The sequence below is a fragment of the Neodiprion lecontei genome, chromosome 2 (assembly GCF_021901455.1).
Source record: "Neodiprion lecontei isolate iyNeoLeco1 chromosome 2, iyNeoLeco1.1, whole genome shotgun sequence".
NCBI classification, from domain to species: Eukaryota; Metazoa; Arthropoda; class Insecta; order Hymenoptera; family Diprionidae; genus Neodiprion; species Neodiprion lecontei.
In genome coordinates, this window is record NC_060261.1 from 34259219 (window position 1) to 34286410 (window position 27192).

The window sequence follows — 27192 nt, forward strand, 5'->3', positions numbered from 1 at the left end:
ATATATAAGATATGTGAAAAATTTTACTCACGTATCTGTAATTAAGAATTAATTGGTAATCGTTGCGTAATTTATTCATTAAATTCAAATTTATACGCGCTTAGAAACATTTTTTACACTGAAAATACATGTTCTACGATACGTTATCTTACGGTGTGTACGATATGCACGTTCGTACCTACGTCGAATTATTACGTATGTACGTACGTATACATATATACGTGTGGTTATTACAGTCGAGTAAACAGCATGGTTTTCGCACGCAGAGTGAGAGAGAGAGGATACATAGTAGTACTAAGAATTCGCGATAAGGCACACCCACGGAAAGGAGATACGCGATTGGTCGAATATATGGTTGAATAATAGAAGCGGGGATGAAGAACCGTGTAGGATAGTTACGCTGCAGTTATACGACGCCTACGCGTACACACGTGACCCTGAAAACTGAAACGAAAATACAAGGGGGGCTTGCTTGCGATTTTTCTACAACGCACATGTATTCTTTTCTAACAAACACGACGATAGCGATCATTCTGTCAACAACGTTAACTACACGATGACGGTGAATACTTGTTTACGTTTCCTATTGTTTAAAATTATTTTATTCTTTTCTATCCGATTCAGCCGGCAGATTTACGTGCGATGTAGCGTAAAGTTGAACGCACTTTGTATTACGGTGTGTAACAGACGAGTCGGCGGTACATTGAATGAGACTAGAAATCAGTCTGATAAAGCTTTCAAGTTCTCATTTAATTTTCCCTCTCTCTTTCGAATGACATTTGTTAATGACCGAAAAAATTTCTTTCAAAAATCTGAAGTGACATTCGGTTTTTTTTCTTTTCTAACGGCGAGAAAGAAAATTGTTGAATTCGATCCTCCGTATCACGAAATGCAAAATTTCGGGTACGCAGCGTGCATTTGCGGTTCGAAGACTTTAGGATGAACTCAACACCGGAAAGGAGACACGAGCCTCTAAAAAAGTTGATTTTTATAGGCCAGTGCCGATATTTTAATGAATTAACAATTATACATGCATCGAAGTATATGTATGTACATAAATCACACACGTGCGTATAGATGTTTGCCTTGCGAAGAGTCACACCTTCCGTCATTGCGTTCGATAATGTAAACAGATTACAACTGGTATGCTAAATTTTTTGCTGTACCCGATTAGGATTCTTTCTCTCGGCTAGTTCCGTGATGTAAGTACGTTAACACGTGACCGAAAAGGTTTCCACAAATGCTTTAGTAATGCACTTTGTTTTTATCGCCATTCACCTTTTCAACGTCTTACAATTAGTAAAGGTATAATAGAATTGCGTAAGTATTTGTCTCATTCCTATTAATATCTGTCGAACGATAATTGTATGAAAATGTTTTCTTAATCTGTAATATCAGAAGTAAAGACAGGATCTGCGATTGAGATTATTATTTGCGGTTTTAATTAATGAGCGTAATGCAGTGACAGTTAATTATCAACAGAGTTAGTTATCTCTGGATAAAGATATTATGTACAATGTACATACATACGCATATTAATTATCTAAGTTGGAGCTGAGGCCTTGGAGTTGATTTGCAAAACAATATTTTGGCAAAACTTTGAGATTAGCTGTATCCGTGTGGACAGGCTTATTATATGTGTGCGTTTCTGTGTACCAAGGAGATGTTTGCTCACGCATGCTGCTCCCGTCCATTCCTTGCGTATCAAATTACACATACACATACACCTACAGGCACGTGGCCCACGCTACGCGGTGACAATATTTTATCACCTTGAATATTCTGACGAATTACGATTTTCGGAACGGAGCACAACTGTCGAGGAAAATAACAGTCCAACTTTGTATTTTTCTTTTTTTTTTTTTTTCTCTCGAAGATTGAAAGTGAGATGAAATTCGAAATGTGAACAAGATTCTGCCTCGTGGTTCGGAAATCTTTTCATATCGCGTATTCGTAAAAATATGCATGGGTATTATATCACGAGCAGTATAAAAGAAGATACAAGCGAGTAATCCGCTTAATTAATAATGATTTGATATTTGCAATTCCCGCTGACAAGACGTGCACACGTGTGTTTGACCTTCAGAGAAATTGCGTTGTGTTGTGTCACTTGTAGAAGGGCGAACTTTCTCAAGCTTGGCCCGCAATTGGGATTCGTGTCGAGCAGAATATTATTTATCACGATTCGGATACATGCTATTTTCTACCGAAATTATAACCCACATTTAGCGTACAACGTCGAACAACGTTACCCAAAAATGTGTTTGTAGATATCTCTTCGCAATATCTTGATTCGATGGAGATACAATGTGAAGTGTAGAAACCAAGAGGTGAAACACCTACCGGGTGGTCGGTAAATTACTAAATTCTATTGCATGGAAAGCAAGATGTGTATTAAAGAAGTAGGAAAGTAGATGAACATTGTAATATATCAAGTACTTCAATATTGCTAATATCTAACATCACTCTATCACTCATATCAATCATTGTCGATTAATTTATATAACCCATGTATTTAATTCATTTGATGGGTTGATATTTTATTTGCGATCGGTTTTTGCTCCAAAGATTCTTTCTGTCAAGTATTAAGTAGGCACAATTTTTTTTTCTTGCCCACCTATAATTAATCAGGTGAAACATTTATCTTAAAGCATGAGATACAAGAGATTATTTAAAAGAATTATAAAAATATTTCCTTTTCGTTTTACGTTTGAACAACTAGTAAATAATAATATTCGATGCTTATTATTACTATTTTTTATTGATAAACCAATCGCAAAGCGGTGCATCAAGACAAAGGAGCATCGTCGGTTGATAAAATTTAACACAATGCCGTAAGATTTAATGAATGGCATCGGGTGTATCACCTAAAACGAAAGTACCCAAGTAGTACAGGTTGCGCGTGTTTTTCCATCAAGTCAAGTGACGTAACATTTTTGCCATACCGCGTTTCGAACAGCTGCTATTCGTGTCAAGACTTGTATTAGACCCGATATTTGGAAATGTGTGTTCAATTTTTTCTGTTCGTATTGCAAATACATTACTTACTACACGACTATTTGTACTCTGTGTGCACCATTTACAATACAGACACTTGCGTATGACCGTGACACGTTTATTAACCGAGTTTTTTTAATCATGTTTGTATACCGTTTTTAGTAGACCTAATTTATACCATATGAATTTAAAGAATATATAACAATTAGGTGGCTGGCAGAAAAATATAGATGTCAACAAAATACTAGAGAAAAATCTTGGAGCTACGTTGGGTACTTAAATGCACACTTTGTAATACATAAGTACAAAACGTCAGGTACGGCGCCATCTGTTAAAAATTATTCGAATTGAATTAACCTGCAAAACTGTTTTGTCTCGTCTGCTTACTAGTATTTAGAGCAGATTTATAGATATTTTACTTAAGGAAATTGCCAAAGAATAATTGAGATGTTTTACCATTGATCGATGGTTTATTGCTAATTGTTGTCATATGTATAACGAAAATATAAACATTATGGAAAATTGTATTTACAAAACCATGATTGAGTTTGAACAGGAACTGATGTATAATATTATCTTACTTTTTCAGGCTGATTGAATGATATATATGAACTGTTTCACTTACAATGTAAATCTCATATTAAATAGAATGGAAAGGATAATTAAGATTTCTACGATTACTGAGCATTCTCACCGACATATTCAACTCAATTAAAGCCCCATAAGCACCGTTGCAGCCGATACAGGGGTCTGCGTTGGAGCACTGGCCTGCCGTACACTCATTTCCCAAGTATCTAATAGTTGTGAGACGGAGAATCGTCGGGGAAGTTTCGATATGCGAGCATTAAGCGCTTTCTGGACGGCGCATAAAAAAGTCGTAGCGTTGTACTCGTGAGGTGCCATTACGCAACGAGGTGCTGTCAAAGGATAGTCGGCTGGAACTGTTACAGACACTGGCGGAACGCAGGGGAGGTGCCGATCGTCAAGCCAACAGACAAGCTGTATACATTTCGAGCCATTTTGCTGAGCAGCATCTAGGCTGACCTGTTCAGTCATGAAATAACAATTGTCATCAAGACTATTTAAAATATCCATCAAAATTTTAGGAATCAGTTTTACCTTGAAACGCTGGTCCAGGCGAGCTATTTCGCCTTGCAAAACGTCTGGTATGTCACTCGTCGGTTCCTCCACTTTCTGTTTTTTCAGCGGGGGAGGTAGTCCTCTGTTGAACAGAAATAATATCATCTTTGTTAAAATTTGCGGCGCTGTGATAATGATTGATTCATCATTCGCCAAAAATCGTTTTATAACATCTATCAATAAATTGGGAATATTTTTTGCTCAAAAAGCGAACGAAAAAACTACTCACTTTATTTCTGGGCCAAACAAAGCCTCTAAACAGGGACCGAATGTTCGTTGCAATGTGTGATTGGCTACTGGACTTTGGAGATGGTTGTTTACAGCGTCTAAGAGAGGACTGAAGAAGTGATGTTCTTTTAGAGTTGTCACTGGGGGTCCGACACTTCCATCCCCTCTCTTGAAGTCTAACTTTTCAAGTACAACTTCACACTTCAGTAGAGTATCCAACGGCATGCGTTTACTGGGGTTTGACAATATCTCCAAGAGCTTTTTCATCTTACTCAGCTTGTCCACATCTGAAATCATATCCCTAGACTTTTGAATATTGTGTCATAAGTTTTTCATTCAAACTTAAATTGATAATTAGAACTGCATCAGACCAAAGATGGATCGGTAATTAAATGAGATGCACATGAAAAGGTGCATAAAAAGTAGTCATTACATTCCGTGGACCATGTACAATACAACATGAACTCACTTCCTTCATTTCCCATTCTTGCTATCATCCTTCTGAGAGGCTCTATGTATTTACTGAGTTGCCGAACTTTGTCTCTGTATGCTTGGTCCTCTTGCAAAGGACTCGGAGTAGCTCCCATCCCAGCTGGAGTATTCAGCGAGCTACTTGGGGAAGGCGCCATACCTTCGAAAATGTACGAAAATAACTTATTAATTACTTTAGCGAGTCCTTGAAATGATCAAATTTAGCGCAGGATTGTTTTCGTAATTAAAACGTGGATATCAATTAGATTCACTACAAGGTTTGAAATTTCTAATTTATACCTACCTACAGATCGTTGAGGTCCGGCCATCATAGCATGCTGTGGACTCGGTGATGGTACCAATGCAGGTGAAGCGACCATTTGATTACTGTGAAGCGAAATTTTTATTAGACCATCATATCTTTCTTATGTATAGTTCATTAGTTCTTAAGTACCTTGAAGGTGCCAGTCCAGCAGGGCTAGGAGCAGATGGAGACGGACTTTGTCTCAAAAACTGATTCGGAGCCGTGTTTCGAGGCCCAGGAAAACCCAAATTCATCATTTCAGTAGGCTGTGAATACAAGCAGCACGATTTTCGTTACGAATTGAATTGTCGCAGTGCATTGTTCTACACAGTAGAGTTTCATCTAAACTTACCTTACGCTGCATGTGTCCCATTTGCTGAGGCATTTGTGCAGGACCCATTTGCCCCGGACCTATCTGATTTATTTGTGATGGCATTTGATTCATTTGCTGTGGAATTCCTCCTTGCATTCCGGGACCGAGAGGTCCACCCATTTGGTTACCCATTTGCCCCGACATTTGTCCCTGCATCTGACCCTTAGGAGATAAATTAAATAAATAGTGATTCACCACTCAGTAACAAAAGACACCTTGCATACATCTATTATACAGATATCAAATGCTTCCACGAACCTGTATGTTTGGCTGCATTTGTCCGGGACCCATTTGGCTTTGCACAATCTGATTCATTTGACCTGGACCCATTTGATTCATTTGTTGTGGCATGTTTCCCTGATTTATCTGGTTCATTTGGGCTTGCATTGGCCCTCCCTGCATTCCTTGCATCGGTCCCATGTGGCCCATCGGTCCACCGGCTTGTCCAGGTATCATTCCCATCCCTGCCATTTTATTTTGCATCCCCGTCATGCTCATTGCTTGACCAGGCCGCTGATTCAGACTCTGCAGCACTGTTGATGGTCAGAAAGGTTTTGGTAACTTAGGTTTCGTGTACGCTGCATTTATCTGAATTAATATTTACCCGTGAATGGCTAACTGCAGTACACAGTTCAACAGTGCCAAGACTGAAAACCATTAACCAGCATCACTTTATTTCAATACATCAAATTAGAATTATTAAGCCATTGATTTTCCCATAGCCAGGTCAGAATATCGCTCTCAGTTAATAACAGAAGTAAGCTCCGGAAATTGTCAGAAATCGAAATACTAATAATATATTCACACGAGTTTCATCAATTCAAAATAAATAAATTAGTACTTGTTTCAGTTGGTTAATACAATTGTATAAATATAACGAATAATATATATAATATAAATTTTCTTTCAAAAATAAAGACAGTTCTTAAAAGTGAGGAAATCTTTGGACTAAATAAGTGATAGATATCTAACAGAAATCTCTTAGTAGGATTAGAAAGAAAAAAAAGCCGAAGACTACTGGTTCAATCATTCCAGGTGCTAGTATTGGCTCAAATCATTGAAATCATAACGATCCCCAACCAATTCTCTTTCCATAATTCTGCTGAAGACTTCCTCCAATGTGGATGAGTTAATCAAGCCCAGTCTTCTATGGATAATTTGATCATTCTCATACTGGTCATCGTCTCGCAGGTTTGAAAAGTAATGAAACGTGAAGTCAACAGCGATGATCGAAGTATGTACATTAAAAGTAAATGAGAGCAAAAGCGAATCTCTTATACTTGTCTGTAGAATACCTGGTGGCCATGCGTTATCTCTCATTTCGATTTCCATTTTTGTCATTTTTTCATTTAACTGAATTACTATATCTAAATAATCATTTTCGACCTTGGCAATAAATAGGTGGAAGTAGTGTTGTTTACGAAAAAAGCTCAGCGCGTCTTCGCGAATCTTTACAACACTGGTTAACACCTTTTTACTCAATGGATTATGAAACACCTCTAGTGGTCGATCGAATTTTATCGAAGGTGGTATTTGGCATCGACCAAGACTAAATAGCCATTTCCTGAGAATTGGAACGTAGGTGATAATTAATCTTAGTGTAAAGTGTTTTAATATCCGTCCGTCCATTTCCAGGTGGCATTTAAATCTAACTATTTCCTCGGTGAAACGTACCGACATTCCTGTAAACCTTTCTACCTTTTCTTTAAGAGTGGTGTCAGCATGTATTTTTTCTATCCATCTATGATGTGTAATCAACTCTGCATCTCTAAAATCCAATAATTTATATAAGTTTTGTCTCGATGGTGATTCTCGAAGACTTCGAGCTGCACTCGAATTTTCCGAATCGTAACACGGGTCACTTTCAATGGTACTTGCATATTGTGCATAGTACAAGTTTGTATTCCGCTGCATTGTTTCTTTTTCTCTTGCACTCTGTTTTGTTTACACTTTACGAAAAAATTATCAGTGAGAAAATGTCAATATGGAAAAAAATTTTCCCTAGTAATTGGGGGTGAATCTAGAATTGGATTTCTTCTCTACGTAAAAGTCCAACAAATGGAATTCAGTATATTATCAATTTTTGCGCAGTTCCTTTCAACAACTTTTTGTCCTACCGGTTACTTGCATATGCATACACATATGTATGGCACGCCGCAAAACCACGGTCTTCGCAAAACTTTGTATGTCGGTAAGGTAGTTGCAAGTACTTACCAAATTACACCAACAGATGTCACTAGCAAAAGCTGATAATTTCAAAGTAGTTTCAGATATTACAAATTATTGAAAACTGGAAAATCACAGAAAAATTGTCATTCTTATCGAACTCATACATTTTTTTGCATGGAATCGTAACGCATTAATCTGAACATTGGGTAAAATAGATAATTAGTTTTTACATTTCATTAAAGGGATAGCAAACTACATCCATGCAAGAGCGATGCCTTCTACCTGTTCAGAAATACAATAGTCGTCAAATTTATTGTATTGCGATTTCCAATGACCTTTAAAAGAATTGGATAATCTATTTTGGGAGTTCGTAAATCGAAATTACAACAGATCAACCAAAAACGTCTCACTGATTTAATTTTGTAAGAGAGTAAAACCAAAGAAAAAACACGAATACCACTACTACCTGATCTGATCTTTTTCCTTTTTCACAAAAAAATACATTATCGTTTCTGCCCAACTCAAGCACAACAGATGTTCGAGGCTAAATCGAAAATAAATAACATTCAATGATGCAAATGTTTGCCTACTGAGAGTGAACTCCCCAGTTTTTGGTTACTAAAGTGCAACTTTGATTATCGTCTCACAAGGGGAGTGTCAAACTTGGGAATCACAGATTTCCATCACTTTTATATATATTGTAGGGCAGGGTCCCCTCAATAAATATATAAAGCGGCAAGACGCCATTCGTTTTTATTATTGAGAAATTTCAACTCAAAGTTCTATATGTAACTTAAGTAGAAGGAACCTTTTTACCGGTTGCAGCAATAGTTCCGTGGCGTAGCGGTAACGCTCTTGCTTAATGAGGGACCGAACGGCTGTTCAAGTTCCGTTAGAGTTACTTTTTTTTTTTTTTTTTTTATAAATTATTTAATACAAAAATAAATAATTAATAATTAATATTTCTATAAATTATTTTATTTTTAAGTTAGGAAAAAATACAAAAAATGGTAAAAATAGGATTTGTAATAATTATAATAACAAAGTAATCAATATTATCAAAAATAAAGTCGCTCAGTAAGCAAGAGCGTTACCGCTACGCCACGGAACTATTGCTGCAACCGGTAAAAAGGTTCCTTCTACTTAAGTTACATATAGAACTTTGAGTTGAAATTTCTCAATAATGAAAACGAATGGCGTCTTGCCGCTTTATATATTTATTGAGGGGACCCTGCCCTACAATATATATAAAAGTGATGGAAATCTGTGATTCCCAAGTTTGACACTCCCCTTGTCAGTATAGTATCAAGAGGTGATAATGCAATTTAAAATCACATGTCTGTAACTGAAAAATAGGAATTTAGCTTCAGTATTCGAGAACCAAATATTGTTCTTTTTATTGAGTGTGCATTGAACAAACTACTTTCCATCAATTCTGTGAATTCTATTTCGAATTTTAAAACATGAAATTAAAATATCAGTATTTAATAATGTCCATGAAAATATTGGACAACTTTGAATTATCTGTCTCAAACACGTTTAACAAATACGAAAACAAAAATGTCAAACAGGAGACAGCTAAAAATACCATTTTAGAAAATAAATTACAATCAAGAAACCTTAAATTAATCCAAACAAATCAACAGTATTCACAGTACGAGAAACAGAGAAACAATTTACACAACTACAGTGATAAAAAATAAAAAGTATGTGGCTGTAAATGAGAGGAAAGCGCCGTAAAAGTATAAAGACATAAGTCAGGTTACATCGAATAAAAAAGAAATTAAGAAAATTAAAAAAAATAAATCCAAAAATGAAATAAAATAAAAGAAATAAATATAACTGCATAGTTAAAAAATCAATTTAAAGTCATGAATAAATAGAAAATACATGAGATGACAAGGAAAACCAAGGTGAGACTGCACGCCGTCGCGCATCCTCAGCAGCTAACAGGTGATTAAAAAAACTCTGTTCGTAGCCCTTCAAAGAACTGGAATTTCTCAACTCGGTTAGAATGCATTCCGGCAACTCATTTTTTTTTCTTGCATATAGTGCAAGTGAAAGGAGTTTCTGTGAGTGTGTGAAGTCACAGCTATTTGTTTTGCTTACAACTGTCAAAAGCATCTGTGACTGTGAATTTTTTAATATTTTGAACTGATAAGTCTAAGATATGATTTTAAATAAACGACAAGGTCCACAATTTCTGTTGGGAATATGAAGCTTTACGAATACAATGAAAATTCTCCTATGGCACTCATGAAGACATGGATTGCAGAATAATCTATTGTTTGTGGTCATTCAAATAGATAAATTTAAGAAATCTATTACAAGAATACAAAATATACTAGATGACTTTTCAGATTTGGAAAATCAAAAGAATTTATTAACAATTATCATGTTAATAATGTTCCATGTTTGTAAGAATTGCTGTTCGATACCTCAATTATTCAACATCGGAAGTTCATTTACACCTTTCAAAATGGCAGTCAACTGATCCATGCTCGTTATCGTTATAAATTGCGTAAGCAGCATAATTTTATTGTCCACATACATTTTGACATGCATATTCGCCAAAACAAGAATTGTTTTTCTGATACTGAAGTCGACTTCCACCTATTGTGACTAAAAAAAAGTTTCATGTCCTGTGGTATAACCCCAATTTGTTGAACGTAAAATAGTTTCATGCAGTTGAACTCATATGTTCGTAAAATTAAATTCTGATTTCCCTTTCTCGGTTTCTTGGCTCATATCTGAAAAATTGATCGTTTACAATTACGTGAGCACGTTTCAAACTAAAACTACCGCTGGCTTCTTCACTATTTTGGCTATAGGAATGCTTCAATATGCAATAGTACTGAGCAGTTTTACAAGAGAAGTAAATAAACGTGTACTGCAATTCAAATCAAAACATGAAAGAAAAAATATGAAAAAACAATGTGCTCACACTTTTTCCCAAAAAGAATATGACATAGCTAAAATGTGTATTTTGCAAACAGCAAATCCAGTGTTACTCTGTTTGGCAGAGTCAGCCTTGATCATACACGCAACCAAACTGGTCACATTTTATGTATAGAGTTCAATCTTCTCAGTATAATCTTGCGTTATACACAAATAAACATGCTGACAAGTCTTTCCAAATAAGAATGCTACTGCGAAATGGTATTCAGTCCTTTTTATCCCTCTCCATACATAAAACTCAATTGATACAATTTCATACTAACAGTTTGTTGCCGTATTAGGTGGAGGCTGCTGTACCATCCCTTGTTGTCCGGGACCGGGTCCTCCCATCCCTAGCATCTGGTTATTTCCTGTACCTTGGCGAGCCAAGGTTTGCAGAGCTCCAATTGGATCTGGCATGCCTTGACCCCCGGCATTCCCAGTTCCAGGTGCCATACCACCGCTAGTTTTTTTGGTATCTGAAAATGGGTGTTTGTGATTATGTGGTTGACGATATGTGAAATTTGTTACAAATGGTTGTGAGATTTACGAACTAGTAAAATACACTGCCAAGTTAGTGTTGTAACCGAGTGTGGAAGATAATGCTAACAATTATGATATTGATATTCATTTGATAAAGCTTACTCATTTCTCTGACGTGGAGTATCAGTCTGGCCACAAAACCCAAGTAGTCCTCCTTGAAATTAAAAGTCAATGAGTTTTGGTGAAAAGATGTAGAGAAGGATGATAAGTAGTTCAAGTATTTTCAGTTAGTTTCGAACGTAATATAAAAATTTCAATAAAATATGTGAGAAATATAACCTTTGTTTTTGCTTTTTGGAAAACGTGATTTTCCATTTCTACGCTGTTTTTTGAAGTCGGCATCCCGGATCTAAGAATCGCTTCATCGCTAAAATGGTAAAAACGAAAACGAACAGATTTAATAATCGAGCAAAATGATGCGTGGCTACTGCAAAAATCTTTTCCGCCTTTGACAGGATGTGTCATAGCGGTAATAATACGGGATAAACTCACATTTTCGCTACAACACTCTGCCTAAATGCTGGCGTACGCCAAGAGCCTTCATCAGCTGCCATACTGGCCCTACTGAATTAACTTATCAAAAGTTTGTACGAATATTTAATTAATTAGCAATTACACGCCGCGATTCAGGCTTTCAATCACGCTTTCAATGCCGTCTAACCACCCACACAACACCCTACAATAAGACGGACTTTGATAAGATGCTTCTTCCACCAACCAGTGCTGCCAATTGGTTATAATTGGTGAAGCGACTGAAACTATCGTTCCACTGTTGGTCACTTTGGTATTTAGCGTCGTACGGGTGGAATGCGGAATAGAACCAGCCAATAAACGTCAAGTTCCTACTGCGTATGCGTGACCTGTTGCGTTACAAGGCAATTCCCGCGTTTTCGAAGTAATTTACCCGCGAAACAGCTGACGCAGTATGCATGCCAGCGACTAGCGAGTGCCGAGTATTCGAGAAAGCAGTTGTCATTGACGCCTGATAGCAGTTAGTAAATTCGCACGGTTATATCGTGTTGCTAATGAACACTCGTAATATCAACTTATGATAAATCAAACGTGTTACATCAAATTCGTCACAAATATTAAAGTGCAGTGAAAGTGAATGGACGATAATTATTGTATAGTTAGTAGTGTTCATATTGCAAGCAAGACGAGTGCGTGTAGACAAAATGTCTACTATACAAGCAACTATACCCTTTAATATTAGGAAAAAAAGCTCGAAAACTACGTCGTTTTATGGCATTAAAGAGAAAGCTGTGACTGAGGACTTCAGTAATGCGGCGTTAAGACAAATTCCCGAATTGAAATACACCCCTAGGGTTAAAAAAATCGTAACCTTAACAAGCAGCGACTCGGACTCGGATGCTGACGTAGAAAATTCCGCCATAACAAAACGATCGGTAAAATATTCGAGAAAGCGAAATACAACCGACAAAGTCTCGACCCCAAAGAAAAATAATACAGATGGGAAATCTGACCATTCATGTATGTCTTTTCGTAGCTCAAAATTATAGAGAACATCTTGACATATGCTTATCAATAACTGTGTTTTATTCTAGGTGGAAATGGTGCCACTCCTCCCAAACAGAAAAAAATTGAGGAATCATTCTCTCTGTCGACACCGTCCAGTATGCTAGGTCTTCTGGATTTAGAATGTGTCGTAGAAGATGTGGAAAAAACCCAAGCAAAAAGGCTTCTTAAATCTTCCAAGTTTCAAAGTGCCCGTAAAGCTCTACACAGTTCAGTATCAGCGAATTTACCTGGGAGGGAAAAAGAGCTGACAGAATTGCGAGAGTTTATATCTCATCGCTTAAAGAACTTTAGTTCCGGTTCTCTCTATGTCTCTGGACCTCCAGGGACAGGGAAAACTGCTTCTCTGTCCAAGATTATGCTTGAGCCAGAGTTCAAGGCGGCGTTCAAAGTGATTTATATTAATTGTACGGCGATAAAGTCAGCTGGTGCTATTTACGCCAAAATCGTTGAAGATCTGGGTCTGAATCTTGCGAAAACTGAGAAGGCGAACAGGTCAACACTTGAAAAGTATCTGAAGTCAAAGCATCAAATGCTCCTACTTGTTCTCGATGAAATCGATCAGCTGACCACCAGGAGTCAGTCGGTTCTCTACACAATTTTTGAATGGCCCTCTAAAGAGGGATCCAAACTTGTTCTAATCGGAATAGCAAACGCTCTGGACCTTACTGACAGAATTCTTCCCAGGCTACAGGCAAGGTGTGAACTCAGGCCAAAATTGATGCATTTCGCACCTTATTCTAAACAGCAGATAGTCAATATCATCACGGAAAGACTCGAGGAGGCAAATGTATCTGATGTTCTCAATAAAGTAGCTGTGCAAATGTTGGCTGCTAAGGTTGCAGCTATTTCTGGGGACATTAGGAAGGCTTTGGATATCAGCCGTAGAGTCATAGAGATTGCAGAAGCTCAGAGAGTCGCTCAGGTTTTACAGCCCTGTAACGACAATGGTGAGCAATTTGGAGATTGGAAAATTCGTCGATTTTCAATTTAAAAATTACAATCTTAAACTAATTCTTTTGTCGTGTTACCATTGATATGGGATGAGTTAATTTTCGGATTAAAGGTAGTAACATTGCGGGAAGTCCACGAAAACAACAGGAGATACCTCAAGAGAAATCAGTTGGTTTAAAGGAAGTTGTCATGGTTCTGAACAGCGTTTATGGAGGTGCCCAGAACATCAACAATGAAGAGAGTATATTTCCCTTGCAGCAGAAGCTGCTACTGTGTTCGCTGATGCTAATTCTTAATAAGGGCAAGAACAAGGATCTGACGATTGGAATGGTAATTGAACTCGTGGATGGTGATAATAAACTGCGAAAAAATTGAATCAATTTTTTTTCCTATTTGCAGCTGCACGAGGTGTACAAAAAAGTTTGCAAGAAACGAAATATACACATAGTCGACATGTCCGAGTTCGTTAGTTTGTGCTCCCTTGTCGAAACTCGAGGTGTATTAAGAATAGTGGGTAAAAAGGAACCCAGATTATCGAAGGTACATCTACTGTGGGACCAGGAAGAACTTGGAGGAGCATTGCAGGATAAAACTATGATGTCAGAAATTTTAAATGACGCATCTTGTCTGTAGAACGGCTCCAAGATTGTCTATTAGCAGCATCAACGGATAAGACTAGAGTGCCTTTCGTTTTTATTAGAAACAATTTTTAATTAACGTTACGTTTGATTGTAAATTATTTTTTGCGCTACTCAGATTGTTCACGTCTTTTTGAAGTGCACGCGATAATGTTTTGGAAGATTTTTCAATCAATCTTATTTATTATCGATTATTTTATCATACTTCGCAAGCGGCTTATTCACTTATCATAATTGCACAAGTCAACCGAAACAATATTGACGCGCTCTTCGAGTAACATTTTTTCACCCCGTACTGACCGAATAATAATTGTTATTGTACCTAATGAATTAGCCTAATTGCTTAGCAATCATCAATTCCATATTTTGTATGAATGTAGTATCGTGGATTAATAAAGTATTGTATTTGTATACGAAGAAGAAATTTTCTTGATGCAATCGCATTCAGTATGCCCTTATTTACTGGTCCATTGATCGAAAGCAAACTCCAACAAAATTCTCAAAAGTTTGAAACGAAAATTTTTTCAACGATTCGTCCCTTGAAACGGAATGGTCGGTAAGGTAAAGTTATCGATAGGAACATAAGATGTATTTAAATTGTTCGCGCTTGTAACGCTTGGCAGTATCAACGCCGATTGGTGCATGGCGACAAGGAAAAGAAGAGAGGGAACTGAGGTATCCATCAGCGTATAAGTCGGTAGGTATTACCTCTGGTATTACCAGTGTTAGCAGTTTTTGACGGTGGTGCCTAACGTGACATCGGAAACATGGAAGACGTACTGGACGAGGTGGTTTCTTCTGAAGATTTAAAGGTCGGTTGACATTTTTTTAATTCAATATTAATTATCACGGTTACGATAATATTCCATGGCATGTGTCGCGGGTGAATTTGACAGAAATTCGAAGCGTATTTTGATTTCTACGAATCGCCGTCTCTACTCCGGGATCGCAGCTAGGCGAGGTTAATAGTCTGAACTGAATAATGGGAGATCCTAAAGATCATTTCTAACATCCGCGACATACGAATAGTTGGATTCTCTCAGTTCTCCGAATCGTTATCTTTTTATAACAGCTGCTACTCCAGCGATACATTTGTACTTCCTAACAAATCGTGCTGCGTATTCACGACAAAGTCGTACCACCATAACCTTTAAAGTATCGATTCACGCACGACATTGAGCAAATTTAATCTTAATTTCCAGTTCCGTTACCGTAGGACCAAATTCGTTATTAACGCGGCATCCGTTTCTTCAAACAAAATACAAATGTATCTATTCAACGGCATGTCACGCAACTCACCGATACGTAATCATTTCAAAATAACGTGACTCACCTCTAAAGAATAAGAGAAAAAAAAAAAAAACATAAAAAATGCTAGAGAGAACCTGAAAAATGGGAGTTACTTGTTTATCATTTTTGGTTCTCCAAACTGAATTGACTTTGTAAATTAAACTTTATGATTATTTCTTATGTTGCAGCTTTTTATTACTCCGACATTTTTCCATTTCGAACCTACATATTTCACGACTTCATTTTATCATTTTCAGCACTTTTTCTTTGTCTATATCTGAATCTTGATAGCGAGTAACCAACTCACTAAACGTCATGATAGTTACTTGGCTGTAATAGATAATACTATGGTGTATAATATGTTTAATCGTTGTGCAATAAATGTATGTTTGATTACTCTGATTATTTACAGAAATTCGAAAGAGTTTATCACGAACAGCTGCACGCTTCAAATGTTACCCAAAATGCGCAGTTTGAATATGCATGGTGTTTGGTCAGAAGCAAGTACTCGGCAGATATTCGAAAAGGAATTATCTTGCTTGAAGATTTGTTCAACAAAGAAGGAGAGGCGCTAAAACGTGACTGCATATACTACCTAGCGATTGGAAATGCTAGAATAAAAGTATTTATTATTGAATTGAATATTAATATCATTAAACGATGGAATTTATCTTTGTATCTTTAAATAGGGAATAACTAAACCTTTTGCAAATCTCATTGTTTGTCAAGATAACTTTGTAACAGTTTTTACTTTCTTAACATTCTTTGATATAATTTGATTGCTCAAATTAAATTCATAGCCAGTTACCTTTCATGTAGGAGTCTGAAATATCAAAACTCGTGCATTTGAGCTTCAATAACACATCTGTATATCATTTTCTATTAAGGAATACACCAAAGCTTTGTCATATGTGAGAGCGTTTCTGCAAATTGAACCAGGCAACCAGCAGGTCCAGCATTTAGAAACGACAATAAAAAAGAAAATGGAAAAGGGTAAGACTATAAATTTTTTAATATAATATGTTGAAAATATTTATGTAAAAATAATTGTTACCTACAATTTTTTTTTCTCGTTTTTTACCAAAGAGGGACTTGTTGGCATGGCAGTAGCTGGAGGAGTAATAATTGGACTTGCAAGTATTTTGGGATTAGGAATTGCAATGGCAAAGAAGGGTTAATGAACACTGTCAGAGTCTGTGCATCATCGACAATGTTTAATGGCAAACGATGTACAGCAGATAGAGTGATAACTTTTGAGTAAAAAATTACACTGATACACATATAGTGATGATCTTTGCGTAATACGAATTAAAAATAAATGTATTTTCTTTCCATCATTTCGTTTCGATTTTCAATTTAGGTGAAATAAAAATCGCCTTCCATGTTTTTATACTTATATATTTAAACTGATTTTTAGTAGTGTAATTTGAAAAATCAATTTCTTAAAAAATGTTACCGCATCACGAATTACAGTTCGTATTATTCAAAAATAGGCGGTTAACGTCACAATAATTCCGTAGTAGTTATGGATGCTTGTTTTGGATACATTCCAAAATCTTTAGCAATGCATTATCCTCTTATTGTATAGCTTCCTTGACCTTATTTAAATGTTACATTAAAAAAAAATCTTGTCTCAATTTGTACGCGTAAATTAATATATAAATCGACTATTCGTACTATAGTAGATATATTTATGCTATTTTTAGGCTGTGTATATAAGAATGAAGTTACAGTGTGAAATGATCATATCTATGTTATTTACGGAACCCTAAATAAAATCTGTGTTTCATTCAGTTACCAACACAGACAAAGGCGTTTCTTTCTTTTCTGCATTTCCTGTACACCAGTAATTACCGCATCATTACTTCAATAACCCATTTCTCTTTCCGTACTCATTTCTGATATTTTACAAAAAGTTCGGTAGTATTATAATGAAAATAAATTTCTTACCTCTGAAAATGACATCGAAAGCGTTCAAATTACGCGCGCCGGTGTCTTAACACAAACTATGCGAGCTATTGTTTTCCGTTCTTCAGTCACTAGTTTTTCGAAATATATCGCGCATTGGTCACAGGGAGTTCGTGCGGGGTTTCGAATAAACAGGCAAGCTTGTTACCTTGTAAGAAGTTCCGTTCCTCTCAGATTGCCGGCTGATAAAATTTGAAAATACCGCAAAGATTTGCATGCAACACACAAAGTGGGTGAGTTCCGGTTTCGATGATTGACAATTGACGATCAGTCGGTCGTCGCCGCGTTGTTCTAACGACGACCGTTGAGAAGTTTGAATCCTTTCGCAGCGTCACTATCTGTTCGCGTATCAAATAAATTATACAGAAATTCTACCTGTAAAGGTATACAAGGTGAATCGTTCAAAATACGAAAAACTCTAAAAGTTGTGAAACTATATACGATAACGTGCGGTGCGAGCAGCGCCGATTTTATCTCTGTTCTTCATTTGTTAACCGGTAGGCACATCGCCATTGTCGGTGAACTCGAGCTTACATGTCGTTCAGTGATATTTCGGGAATATGGTGATTAATAATCTGGATTCATTATTTCCTGAACGTATGTGGTTTCTATTAGTGAATTTCCAATCCTTTTTCAAGAAGAAAGAGCTAGTTAACTCAGTGTTTGTAAGTGAACTTCCCAATTTTTGTTGGTGATTGAAAGCTTTCTTATGTTCTTTTAGATTTTTGTGACCCGCGAGTGAAGCGTATGTACGTAATATGACTAGTAAGCTCGCGATTTGCTATGTGTAATATTTTTTTCGTCAAAGAATTTTTAATGTAGAATCAAAATAGCTTTACCTAGTTGCCATAGTGAGTGAGTGTGGAACCAGATCTATGCAGCCTCAGATTCTTGGCATTTTCGATGCACACAAGACACGTACGAAACACGAGATTAACAATAAGCAAATCTGGAACTATTCGAAGCCTGAAATCGGTGAGTCTTATGCTTGTAAATTCTACGCTTTCTTTTCACAGCATCCTGAAATAATTTTCTGTGTCGTTCCTTCTTTTTTATATTTGTTACTCTGCAGTACTTTTGTAGACAAAATATTTGGCAACAGCTAAGAACCAAATTTGTGCAAGCACTGCACTTACCGTGGTGAGGGGTTTTATTGTTACTGCTCACTGGAATAGTAGAAAGAACGTAGTTATTCTATGGAATCCAAATATTTACTCTGCATAAGAAAATAAGAAAGAGCTGCGCAGAAGAATCTTTATAAGGAGATTGTCATTGATTCCGAAAACTCTAGTAAATCCCAGAACGTATTTGTATTGCGTATTGGAATGAAAATCCCAAAACGAACATGTTCGTACAAATGTTGGAATTTAGTCAAGCAAAATTGAAAAGCAAAGTTAAATGTAAGCGTAGTTGCTTGATTCAAATATTATGGTCAGGATTTTAACATCGCGTCAAATAGCAAAAATATAAATAATTTTCTTCTACTGATTGTGAGATTGAAAACTTAGAACACCGAAGTAGGAAAGGTTGAAAAATAAACCACCCGACTCATGTATGTTGCTTGAATTTGTTTCCTACAATGAAACAATTATAGGAAAGCGTCATCCAGAATTTTCGAGTATCAATACGTATATGAATGTGTTTATGCGTATACGATTTGTCCGACTTACGCTACGACCATTCGTTGCGCATGTCACGTGTTGGAAGCATATAAAATAATGCGGCGCCACCTGACTTACACTCGTTTTTTACACTTCGAGGAGTATCGAGCTACTCTCAACTCTAGTTTAAGAAAAACGCAATAGTTCGGTGTCGGCTACGACTTTGGTGTCAACGTTTACGCAGTTTACTTTGATTTTATCCAGAGGAGAAACAATTACACTGTTATTGCGTCATGTAAGTACATATATTATTTATTTGACTGTTGCGTCAGAATCTATCAGGTTATCATCATTACGGAAGTTTTTCTCGATCTTACACGTCGTCGATTAATATTACGCAGCGGTTAGTTCACCGATTTTATTGTTATTCAAATATCTCACACGAAAGTATCAATTTATTGTACCTATGCATACATAAAATTTTGATCCTTGTTCACGATATTTTTTTGTGTTTTTTTTTTTCATCGGAGTTTTCGCTCACTCACAGAACTTCAATTTTCTTAATCTAACCTCTCAGACATTTTATCTTGGCTGTAAATTATTTGTAATAAATTACTTATCGTCGCTTTTAGAAATTTAAGCAAACCTTTGCAAGATGATGCTGGCACGAGTTTGTCGAGCTTCACTCTCCCCCAATGTTAGTAATCTACTCAAAACACCGCCAGTTTCAAAATCCTTCATACCAAAGGTTGAAACTGTACGACTTTTGGCCAGCGATGGACGCAGTAGTTTTACTCGCTCTGCTCGGAAAAGGATGACCATTGTCGAAAGGGCTATGGCGCCTGCCGGTGAAGGTGGTACGTTTCATATCTTTAATAATCTTCTACCATATCGCGACTTGCAACTATTGCACATTTGGAGATCCAGGGTACGTCAGGTAATTATTAACTTACCGATGATAGCTTATCCCAGCATTGCTGTTAAAAGTGGTTTAGCTGTGTATAAGATTTTCTGTATGCTGTTTTCAAAATGTGACAGATTTGTTGGTTCTAATGAAAATATTAAGATAAGCTGGTTTTATGGAGGATCGTTGTTATGCGTTTAAAAATTAAGGGAATTCCAGTAGAACTTTGCTAATAAGTTTGAAACTTGAGGAAGTTACTTTCACATTGTAACTCTTGCTTAACATCAGAATCATTTCAGTTGTTTTAAATTATTTTCTTAGTTCTAAATGCTGAGTTCTTAGCGATCAGTAGTTGTCCAAGGAATCAGTTTGATTATTCAACTCAATTGCAATATTTTTATACCCTTCTTTCAGCTTACAGTGTAGGTAAAGGAGCCCTTGCTGGATTTTCTGCCGTTGCTTTGGGTGGACTCTGTTATTATGGACTGGGTCTTTCCAAAGCTACCGGTGCCATCGATCACGCTGTGTAAGCATCAAGTATAGAATACGATCAAAGCTTACAGTATTAAGGGCATAGACAACGAGGAAATTGTCTCAAAAGTGTGAAATAACTCAAACCTTACTAGTCATCATCACCTTTAATGATTAACATCAAATTCTTTGAATTGTTTAATTTGTTAGGAGTAGATTAGAGTCCGATGTATACATTCAATTATTTTCCTTGTCTCGAACAAGGGTTTGTTTTGTCATCAAATTTGTCGTCCAACAGTTATAATCTAAAATTTCTCAGGTATTGGCCAGAGCATGTGAAGGAAAGAATCCGAGCAACTTATATGTACTTTGGAGGTTCGATTTTGGTAACAGCAGCGAGCGCAGCTATGTGTCTCAGGTCACCGGCAATGATGAATCTCGTAATGAGACAAGGATGGCTAGCTCTTGGCGCTACTATGGTTGCAATGATTGGCTCAGGCATGGTTGCACAGAGTATTCCTTACAGCCCGGGTTTTGGAGCTAAACAAATCGCGTGGATTGTCCACACTGGAATAATGGGAGCAGTTGTGGCACCAATGTGCCTTCTCGGAGGACCATTGGTGGCCAGAGCTGCCCTGTACACAGCTGGAGTAGTCGGCGGCCTTTCAACAGTCGCAGTATGCGCACCAAGCGATAAATTCTTGTATATGGGGGGACCTCTGGCTATCGGTTTGGGGGTTGTTTTCGTCAGTTCGTTGGGAACCATGTTCTTACCTCCTACCACTGCTTTTGGGGCCGGCTTACATTCAATGGCACTTTACGGAGGTCTTATACTTTTCTCTGGATTTTTACTCTATGATACGCAGAGAATTATTAAGCGCGCCGAAACCCATCCCGCAGTACCATATGCCAATGTGAGGCCTTACGATCCGATCAACAAGTAAGTTGAGTTTTTTTTTTTTTTGTGTGGGTTCACCGATTGTATTCATATTTTCTTTTGGAACTTACAGTTAAAACTGAAAAAATCGCGCTGCATACTAGAGAACTCTTACTTTATTCTATTTTCAGTGCAATTTCGATCTACTTGGATACAGTCAACATTTTTATCCGAATTTTATCAATCTTGGCTGGCGGAGGTAACAGGAAGAAATAAATTATGGAAGGTTGTGCGGGGGAAATCTACACGTGATATATTGAATTCTTTTGTATGGTTTGCAACGAAAGTTGGAATGATGAGATGAGCGTAGTTTATTAACATGTACATCTGGAAGAATCATCAGTTGAGAACATATTATTTATGCTAGCTGTAATAATAGTATAATATAAAATAAATCATAAAATTTGAAGTTGTTCTATATAACTTGAAAAATATACGGACTGATTTATTGCCAATAACGTTGACTTGTTTTATAACTTGCGGCCATAAACTGACAAAAACCCGTTTTTTTTTAAATTTCTTTATTTTATAGCAGAGAAAATTAAGTTCAAAAAGTATATACATTATAGACATTGGATATCGTAAGGTATTCTCGAATAAAACTAAATGCACTTTATTGTCTGTTGGTAAGCACATTTTTCTTTTTTTTTTTTTTTCCAAGATAAAGTGAGAACATCTCTATTTCTCAATATTTTACAAACTTAATGTAAAATTTTATCCCTAGCGACAAGCTAGCAGTAATATGTATTTTTAAATAATTAAAATTACTTACATTGATTATGTAATTGGCATGAATACATAAGTTTTTCAAAATACGATAAATACATGATTAAATCTGAATTGATGGGATTTGCTTTATACATAGATTGAAAGTTTTCGACTTAAATCGGGCAGCAAAAACTTGAATTGGTGATTCGTGGAATAATTACATTATTCGCAATGTAAAAAAAAAAATAAATACAAAGGAAATTAAGTACGTGCGTAGGAACATTCAACAAGTAATGATTCTGGTGTTGATAGCAAGTTTGAAAGTTCAATTAGTTTTGCGTTTAAACGTTGACGTAGTCTTGTCGACCGGCTGCGGAATGTCTCCTCAAATAACCGGCGAACAATTGCCTTGCTTGATTCAGTACCCTTCCAACGTTATGCCGTCTCACCATCTTGTCAAAATGCATAGCCATTTCATTGTAATCCATTTGATTACGCATCACAAAGTCACGGTGCTGGAGTAGCAAAGTTATGCACAGGAACATGAGGAATGGATTTCCACCTCCAAATTCGTTGGGCGGTGGAAGAGGGCTGTTGCCCATTTGGTCCTCACTTGTTCCTGCAGGTATTAAGTTTGTTAGCTCTGTTGCCTCTTCGCAGGGCTCTTGAATTGGCTGTGGTGCAACTTCTAATGCTGTTGTATTGTCATTTTGTCTCCAGCTATCTGTACCTTCACTGTCTGAAGCAGACTCTGATCTAAAGGATGAACAAAACAGATGTACAACCTATGTTGGACTTGCGTATTTGAGAAAAGGTGGTGGTGACAAGACCTAGAAACAATCTTGCAAAGATCTTTAAATAATTACCTTGTAGTACGTTTCAAAAGCCTAATTGGTGTGACTGATTTCACGCCATTTTGGTCTTCAAGAATTTCTCCGTCGTATTCAAGATCCGCCTGCTCATCCGGAGTGGTCGGATGATGCCGTTGTTGTAAAGTGTGCAGGGGATTTTCCCAAACAAATACGTCAGTGGCCGGACTACACCTGGCTACTTCAGTTTCAGTTTCGCTTTCAACTATTTCACTTTCCCTCTTGGAAACAACACAGTCGCATTGCTGTTCACTTGGAGGTGAGGGACCAAAGACTTGCCGATCTAGGGATTCTAATTCCAGTCTCAATTCTCTGGTCATGGAAGTGGTCATTGGAAAAAAATCTGTCGAATCGTCAGGCGAGCTCGTTTCATCTCTTACGACCCTGACGACTCCACTTTCGCTTGATACTCTCCGTAACTCTCTCTCGTCACTGGGAGTAACCTTACTCTTGTTTAAAGTTGTGAAGTTTAAAAATTCGTTGAGATTTTTCACAACTCTTGCGCATTTTTTCTCAGCTTCACCTTGATCATTCTTTTCTTTGTTCACTAAGGACAGTCTCTCTCTTAACTCAAACAAATTATTTCGCCTAGTTTTATTTGGCAAGCAGTCCATACTCATATACTTCTCACTGGATACATTCTTTCGGTTTTTAACAGATGTCAAATCGTTTTCTGGCTCTGAAAACGCTTCGTAAGGCGATACGGATCTGTAATAAACAATGTGGTTTTAGACCGAATGTTAAAACTTACAATATTTACAACAACGAATTAATAAAAAATTTGATATGTCTGTTTTCTTTCAAACTAATGAACTCAAATCAGCAATTTGCTTTACCTCTTCGATTCGCCATTTTCACTGGTCGTTTCTAACGAAGGTTCATCCGCACTCAAATTTCTTCTTTTTCCACTAGCTATACTAGCTGATGAGCTTTGTCGCCTAATAGCGCAGACTTTGGTGTAGGCATTCTCCCTTATTTGTTTGACATTTGGACTCGGCGGCGGAGATGCTGGCGGGAACGATACTTCGGCTAGCGAAAGTTCGCCGTTTGGAGGTGAAGCTGGTAAAGCAGCCCAGAGAACTTCCAGCATTCTCAGGGCATCTTCTAAAGCGAATTCTCGTTTCATTTCCAGTAGCAACCAGCGATAACAAAAGAGCAAGTCGTCTGCCTGGTGCAACTTCAAATAGGCGTAAAAGTCTGGGTCATAATGTTGTAGGCCTGGAGTGAATAATTGTAATTTGTGATTATTTTACAGTTTGAACTTGAATAAAACTATTCTGAGCGATGAAAAGTGAAATTCGGTTATTTTGAATGGATTAAGTTCTTGATGCTTTTACTTTGTTAATCGCTCTACAGTTACCAGTAATTTGTAATAACTTTTCATCTTTGATATACCTTCGGCCAAATGCGCGAATTTCGTTGTCATAGCTATTCCATCAAGCATAAAGTTGTCCTTCAATCTCCGCATCAAAGCGCAGAGGCATATGTAAGCCTGTGCCTCGTCCCTCATAGTGACAAGTAAAGGTGAAGCTAGATCGCTCATTCCTTGGCAGTAGCTCACAGTGGGATGATTTAGTGCATAAGTTGTTAAGATATTGAACAAGCTCGCGGTATTCTGGTTATCGTCGGACCCACCATAGAACTTGTGATGTCTGTCGGTCCGTAGAACGTCCTTCCTGACCATCCCCGTGACGTACCCTAAATCTCCGACGTTCAGACCCTTTTGTACCAAACCCCTCCACCGTTCTCTCAAGTTCTGATATTCCTGGGCCTTTCTTTTCATATAGTCCATCCGCTCTCGCCCAGACATTCCTTCAGGATACACATTCAGTATGTGTTTCCAAACTACTTTTCTCAGGCTCGGCTCTATACCTCCGAAATATATCACTGCCCGCAACTCTTTCGATCTGGTCACTTGTCCTATGGGATCTAGAAAGCGTCGAAACTCAGCATCGGTCAGAGGGGGTCGGGACGGCTGGATTGTCTGATGAGAATCGTCTCCCAAATTTCCGAGAGCCCTTTGTACCATGTTCAATGTTCTCTCCATCTGGAAGTGACATTAACTACACTGAAAATATTGTTTTCTTTACTTTGCCTTTTTAATTTGTTCGGAATTCAGTACGCTTGGTAGAATTATAAATTTTTATAAGGGGATAAAGTTTTGTGTCCTAAATAGTTTTTTCTCTGCGTGATACTAACGAGGTATCCAATACATTTTTTTTTATCGATGTCCTCGACAGTCATGAATCTGATAATAGTAAAGCGTATCCAAATGTGATATATGACAATCAGGCTGTTTTTGTATCAGAATACATCATTCCTTATATCTTTTTTAGTTGAGTTGTTTTCTAAACAATACTCCAATAACTGTAACTTCTGGTACCATTTCAAGCCTTGTCATGAAAAAAGTCCTTGCCTTGTTCATGATGAGACCAGGCAACTTGGGTGTTCGATAAGGAAATCCTGTGTCATGTCTGGCAGTAACTTCTTGAGCATTTTGTTCCCAATCACATTCGCAGTCTCCGGTTTCCCCGAATGGTTTTAGATTAACTTGAAGATATAGATAAGGTTCGGACGCACTGAAAGCAATAAAAATATAGATAATAATTTAACATGCACATTACCAGTTTGCTAATTATTTGTTGTCACCGACGTGGATACACAGATAATTATTTTAATTTTTTACCTTATAAACGCAGCGTCTAAATCCCAGTCGGATAATAAAAATAGATAAGTTTCTGAGCCATAATCATCTATAGCTCGGTAGGACACGGTGAACTCGCTGGAACAAAATTTAAAAGTATATCAAAGATTTGAAGGGACTGAAATTTCCTCCTCCAATTATTGTTTCATCTTATTACCCTTTTATGTCGAAAGCCTTTATTAAAATGCTTTGCAGCACTTCGATCGATGTTATTTGCGGATCTACGCTGAATTTTCTGTACTCCGGCTGATGTCTTGCCTCGCATTTCTATGAACAATTGTTTGCAGTTTAGCGTTAAGACATTCGTTTTAAGAAATTGTTTTTAGCAACCAATACAATCCTTATCGAATGAAGAAACTGATCCAAGCGATTAGCAATTTTTCAATCTATTGCCATAAATTGTCAATTCAAACAAAGAGCCGTATAGTTGTTAATATTAATAAAAAGAAAAGCTAAGAAAACAATCATATGTCAGTTGAATGGCCTTGAAGGTCAAGAGAATCAGGACGTGTTCTCTTTCTTCTTGAAATAAGTAAATCCATTCAACAAACAAAGAGAACAGAATTCGTACTCGTAAACGAACTTAGATACCTTGACTTTGACTCGAACGGCCTCCCTGGGACATCCGAATACTCCTGACATCGTAGCGTTTTTCCGGTGCTCGATGGAACTTTGACAAGGAATTACTACGAAGATTGGGAAGTAACATAGAACTGGGTCATGACTGAGCGGGAAAGGACTGGTTAGAAAATTTCAAAGACGATACGTTGTACCTGTGGCAAGACGGCTGTGCATCGGACACAATTCCTATGGCCTTCTCGAAAAGCTACACCTTAAATGAGGTCGCGTTTGATATCATTGTTCAGTTTTAAGTCTGGGCATGGAAAGCGTGAATTAGGCGAGGTGCGAGCGCTGATGATCGGTCTTATTGCGAGGGCCGACTATTGCTGCTCCAAACGGTAGTTTGACGGTTGTATTCATTTTATTCGGCCGATGCGCAGAGCGGTACGAATGCGAAAGGATTATTCGTCGTTTAAATCTTATCTCATGTGCACTTATTTTTCCCCCTGATCAGTCGGCTATGCCCCTAAGGTGCGGGCTAAAAGGTGTACTTTTTACATTCAAAGCGACAGATTATCACGGGCGGGACCCGAAGTCTGCCGCTTCACCAGAATCTGACAGAACGGACTTCACACTCAACAAACTATCGATTTCAGACCATTTCAGACGTACGGCAGACACACGTTTGCCATCGATGGCCGCCAATGGGCGCCGCCATTGCGCTACGTTCTGTTATCCGCAACTTTGTACGCGTATTTCTCTCCTAAACTACCATTTCAAGATATCATTTAAATCCCAAATATCTGCTACAAGCCTTGCAGGTCCAATTTCTCTTCGTAAATGATTTCATTTGATGGGAAAAACGGAGACCGAATCAACGCCATTTCCA

The 27192-nt window shown here is 37.4% G+C and overlaps 5 protein-coding genes across 6 annotated transcripts; 3 read left to right on the forward strand and 2 right to left on the reverse strand.

The window, feature by feature from the left end:
* Positions 1–3503: 3503 nt before the first annotated feature.
* On the reverse strand, positions 3504–11891 carry LOC107219030 (mediator of RNA polymerase II transcription subunit 15). Its single transcript, XM_015657094.2, has 12 exons — positions 11655–11891; positions 11442–11529; positions 11265–11316; positions 10904–11098; positions 5772–6046; positions 5493–5675; positions 5291–5406; positions 5141–5223; positions 4835–4996; positions 4367–4652; positions 4117–4219; positions 3504–4041 (listed from the first exon to the last, which is right to left on the reverse strand). The coding sequence occupies exons 1-12, from the start codon at positions 11714–11716 to the stop codon at positions 3709–3711; spliced, it is 1938 nt and encodes a 645-aa protein (XP_015512580.1). The 5' UTR covers positions 11717–11891; the 3' UTR covers positions 3504–3708.
* Positions 11892–12071: 180 nt separating this feature from the next.
* Positions 12072–14703, forward strand: LOC107219017 (cell division control protein 6 homolog). Its single transcript, XM_015657072.2, has 4 exons — positions 12072–12653; positions 12728–13648; positions 13765–13982; positions 14052–14703. The coding sequence occupies exons 1-4, from the start codon at positions 12338–12340 to the stop codon at positions 14283–14285; spliced, it is 1689 nt and encodes a 562-aa protein (XP_015512558.1). The 5' UTR covers positions 12072–12337; the 3' UTR covers positions 14286–14703.
* Positions 14704–14950: 247 nt separating this feature from the next.
* Positions 14951–17391, forward strand: LOC107219019 (mitochondrial fission 1 protein). Its single transcript, XM_015657074.2, has 4 exons — positions 14951–15102; positions 15993–16202; positions 16468–16573; positions 16667–17391. The coding sequence occupies exons 1-4, from the start codon at positions 15058–15060 to the stop codon at positions 16756–16758; spliced, it is 453 nt and encodes a 150-aa protein (XP_015512560.1). The 5' UTR covers positions 14951–15057; the 3' UTR covers positions 16759–17391.
* Positions 17392–19283: 1892 nt separating this feature from the next.
* Positions 19284–21919, forward strand: LOC107219034 (growth hormone-inducible transmembrane protein). 2 transcript variants are annotated; one of them, XM_015657099.2, is made up of 5 exons: positions 19284–19444; positions 19782–20006; positions 20468–20579; positions 20844–21464; positions 21593–21919. In XM_015657099.2, the coding sequence occupies exons 2-5, from the start codon at positions 19805–19807 to the stop codon at positions 21675–21677; spliced, it is 1020 nt and encodes a 339-aa protein (XP_015512585.2). In that variant the 5' UTR covers positions 19284–19444; positions 19782–19804; the 3' UTR covers positions 21678–21919. The 2 variants fall into 2 exon arrangements, with proteins under 2 accessions (XP_015512585.2, XP_015512586.2); XM_015657100.2 differs by lacking the exon at positions 19284–19444 and adding an exon at positions 19482–19552.
* LOC107219032 (TBC1 domain family member 25) lies at positions 21637–27006 on the reverse strand. Its single transcript, XM_015657097.2, has 9 exons — positions 26516–27006; positions 26334–26428; positions 25900–26009; positions 25725–25820; positions 25455–25617; positions 24434–25085; positions 23875–24256; positions 23036–23746; positions 21637–22925 (listed from the first exon to the last, which is right to left on the reverse strand). The coding sequence occupies exons 1-9, from the start codon at positions 26535–26537 to the stop codon at positions 22511–22513; spliced, it is 2646 nt and encodes an 881-aa protein (XP_015512583.1). The 5' UTR covers positions 26538–27006; the 3' UTR covers positions 21637–22510.
* Between the last annotated feature and the right edge of the window lie 186 nt (positions 27007–27192).

Bases quoted from the DNA above. Each gene is read 5' to 3' on its own strand.
- LOC107219034 (XM_015657099.2), top strand. From the start codon at position 19,805: ATGATGCTGGCACGAGTTTGTCGAGCTTCACTCTCCCCCAATGTTAGT. The intron at 20,007-20,467 runs GTACGTTTCATA...CCCTTCTTTCAG, and splicing joins GGCGCCTGCCGGTGAAGGTG to CTTACAGTGTAGGTAAAGGA. The intron at 20,580-20,843 runs GTAAGCATCAAG...AAAATTTCTCAG, and splicing joins GGTGCCATCGATCACGCTGT to GTATTGGCCAGAGCATGTGA.
- LOC107219019 (XM_015657074.2), top strand. From the start codon at position 15,058: ATGGAAGACGTACTGGACGAGGTGGTTTCTTCTGAAGATTTAAAG. The intron at 16,203-16,467 runs GTATTTATTATT...TTTTCTATTAAG, and splicing joins TTGGAAATGCTAGAATAAAA to GAATACACCAAAGCTTTGTC. The intron at 16,574-16,666 runs GTAAGACTATAA...TTTTTACCAAAG, and splicing joins AAAAAAGAAAATGGAAAAGG to AGGGACTTGTTGGCATGGCA.
- LOC107219032 (XM_015657097.2), bottom strand. From the start codon at position 26,537: ATGCACAGCCGTCTTGCCACAG. The intron at 25,821-25,899 runs GTAATAAGATGA...ATTTTGTTCCAG, and splicing joins AAGGCTTTCGACATAAAAGG to CGAGTTCACCGTGTCCTACC. The intron at 25,086-25,454 runs GCAAGGACTTTT...TGTCACTTCCAG, and splicing joins CTGGTCTCATCATGAACAAG to ATGGAGAGAACATTGAACAT.
- LOC107219030 (XM_015657094.2), bottom strand. From the start codon at position 11,716: ATGGCAGCTGATGAAGGCTCTTGGCGTACGCCAGCATTTAGGCAGAGT. The intron at 11,317-11,441 runs GTTATATTTCTC...TTTAATTTCAAG, and splicing joins TCCAAAAAGCAAAAACAAAG to GAGGACTACTTGGGTTTTGT. The intron at 11,099-11,264 runs GTAAGCTTTATC...ACCCATTTTCAG, and splicing joins ACTCCACGTCAGAGAAATGA to ATACCAAAAAAACTAGCGGT.
- LOC107219017 (XM_015657072.2), top strand. From the start codon at position 12,338: ATGTCTACTATACAAGCAACTATACCCTTTAATATTAGGAAAAAAAGC. The intron at 13,649-13,764 runs GTGAGCAATTTG...TTCGGATTAAAG, and splicing joins ACAGCCCTGTAACGACAATG to GTAGTAACATTGCGGGAAGT. The intron at 13,983-14,051 runs GTAATTGAACTC...TCCTATTTGCAG, and splicing joins AGGATCTGACGATTGGAATG to CTGCACGAGGTGTACAAAAA.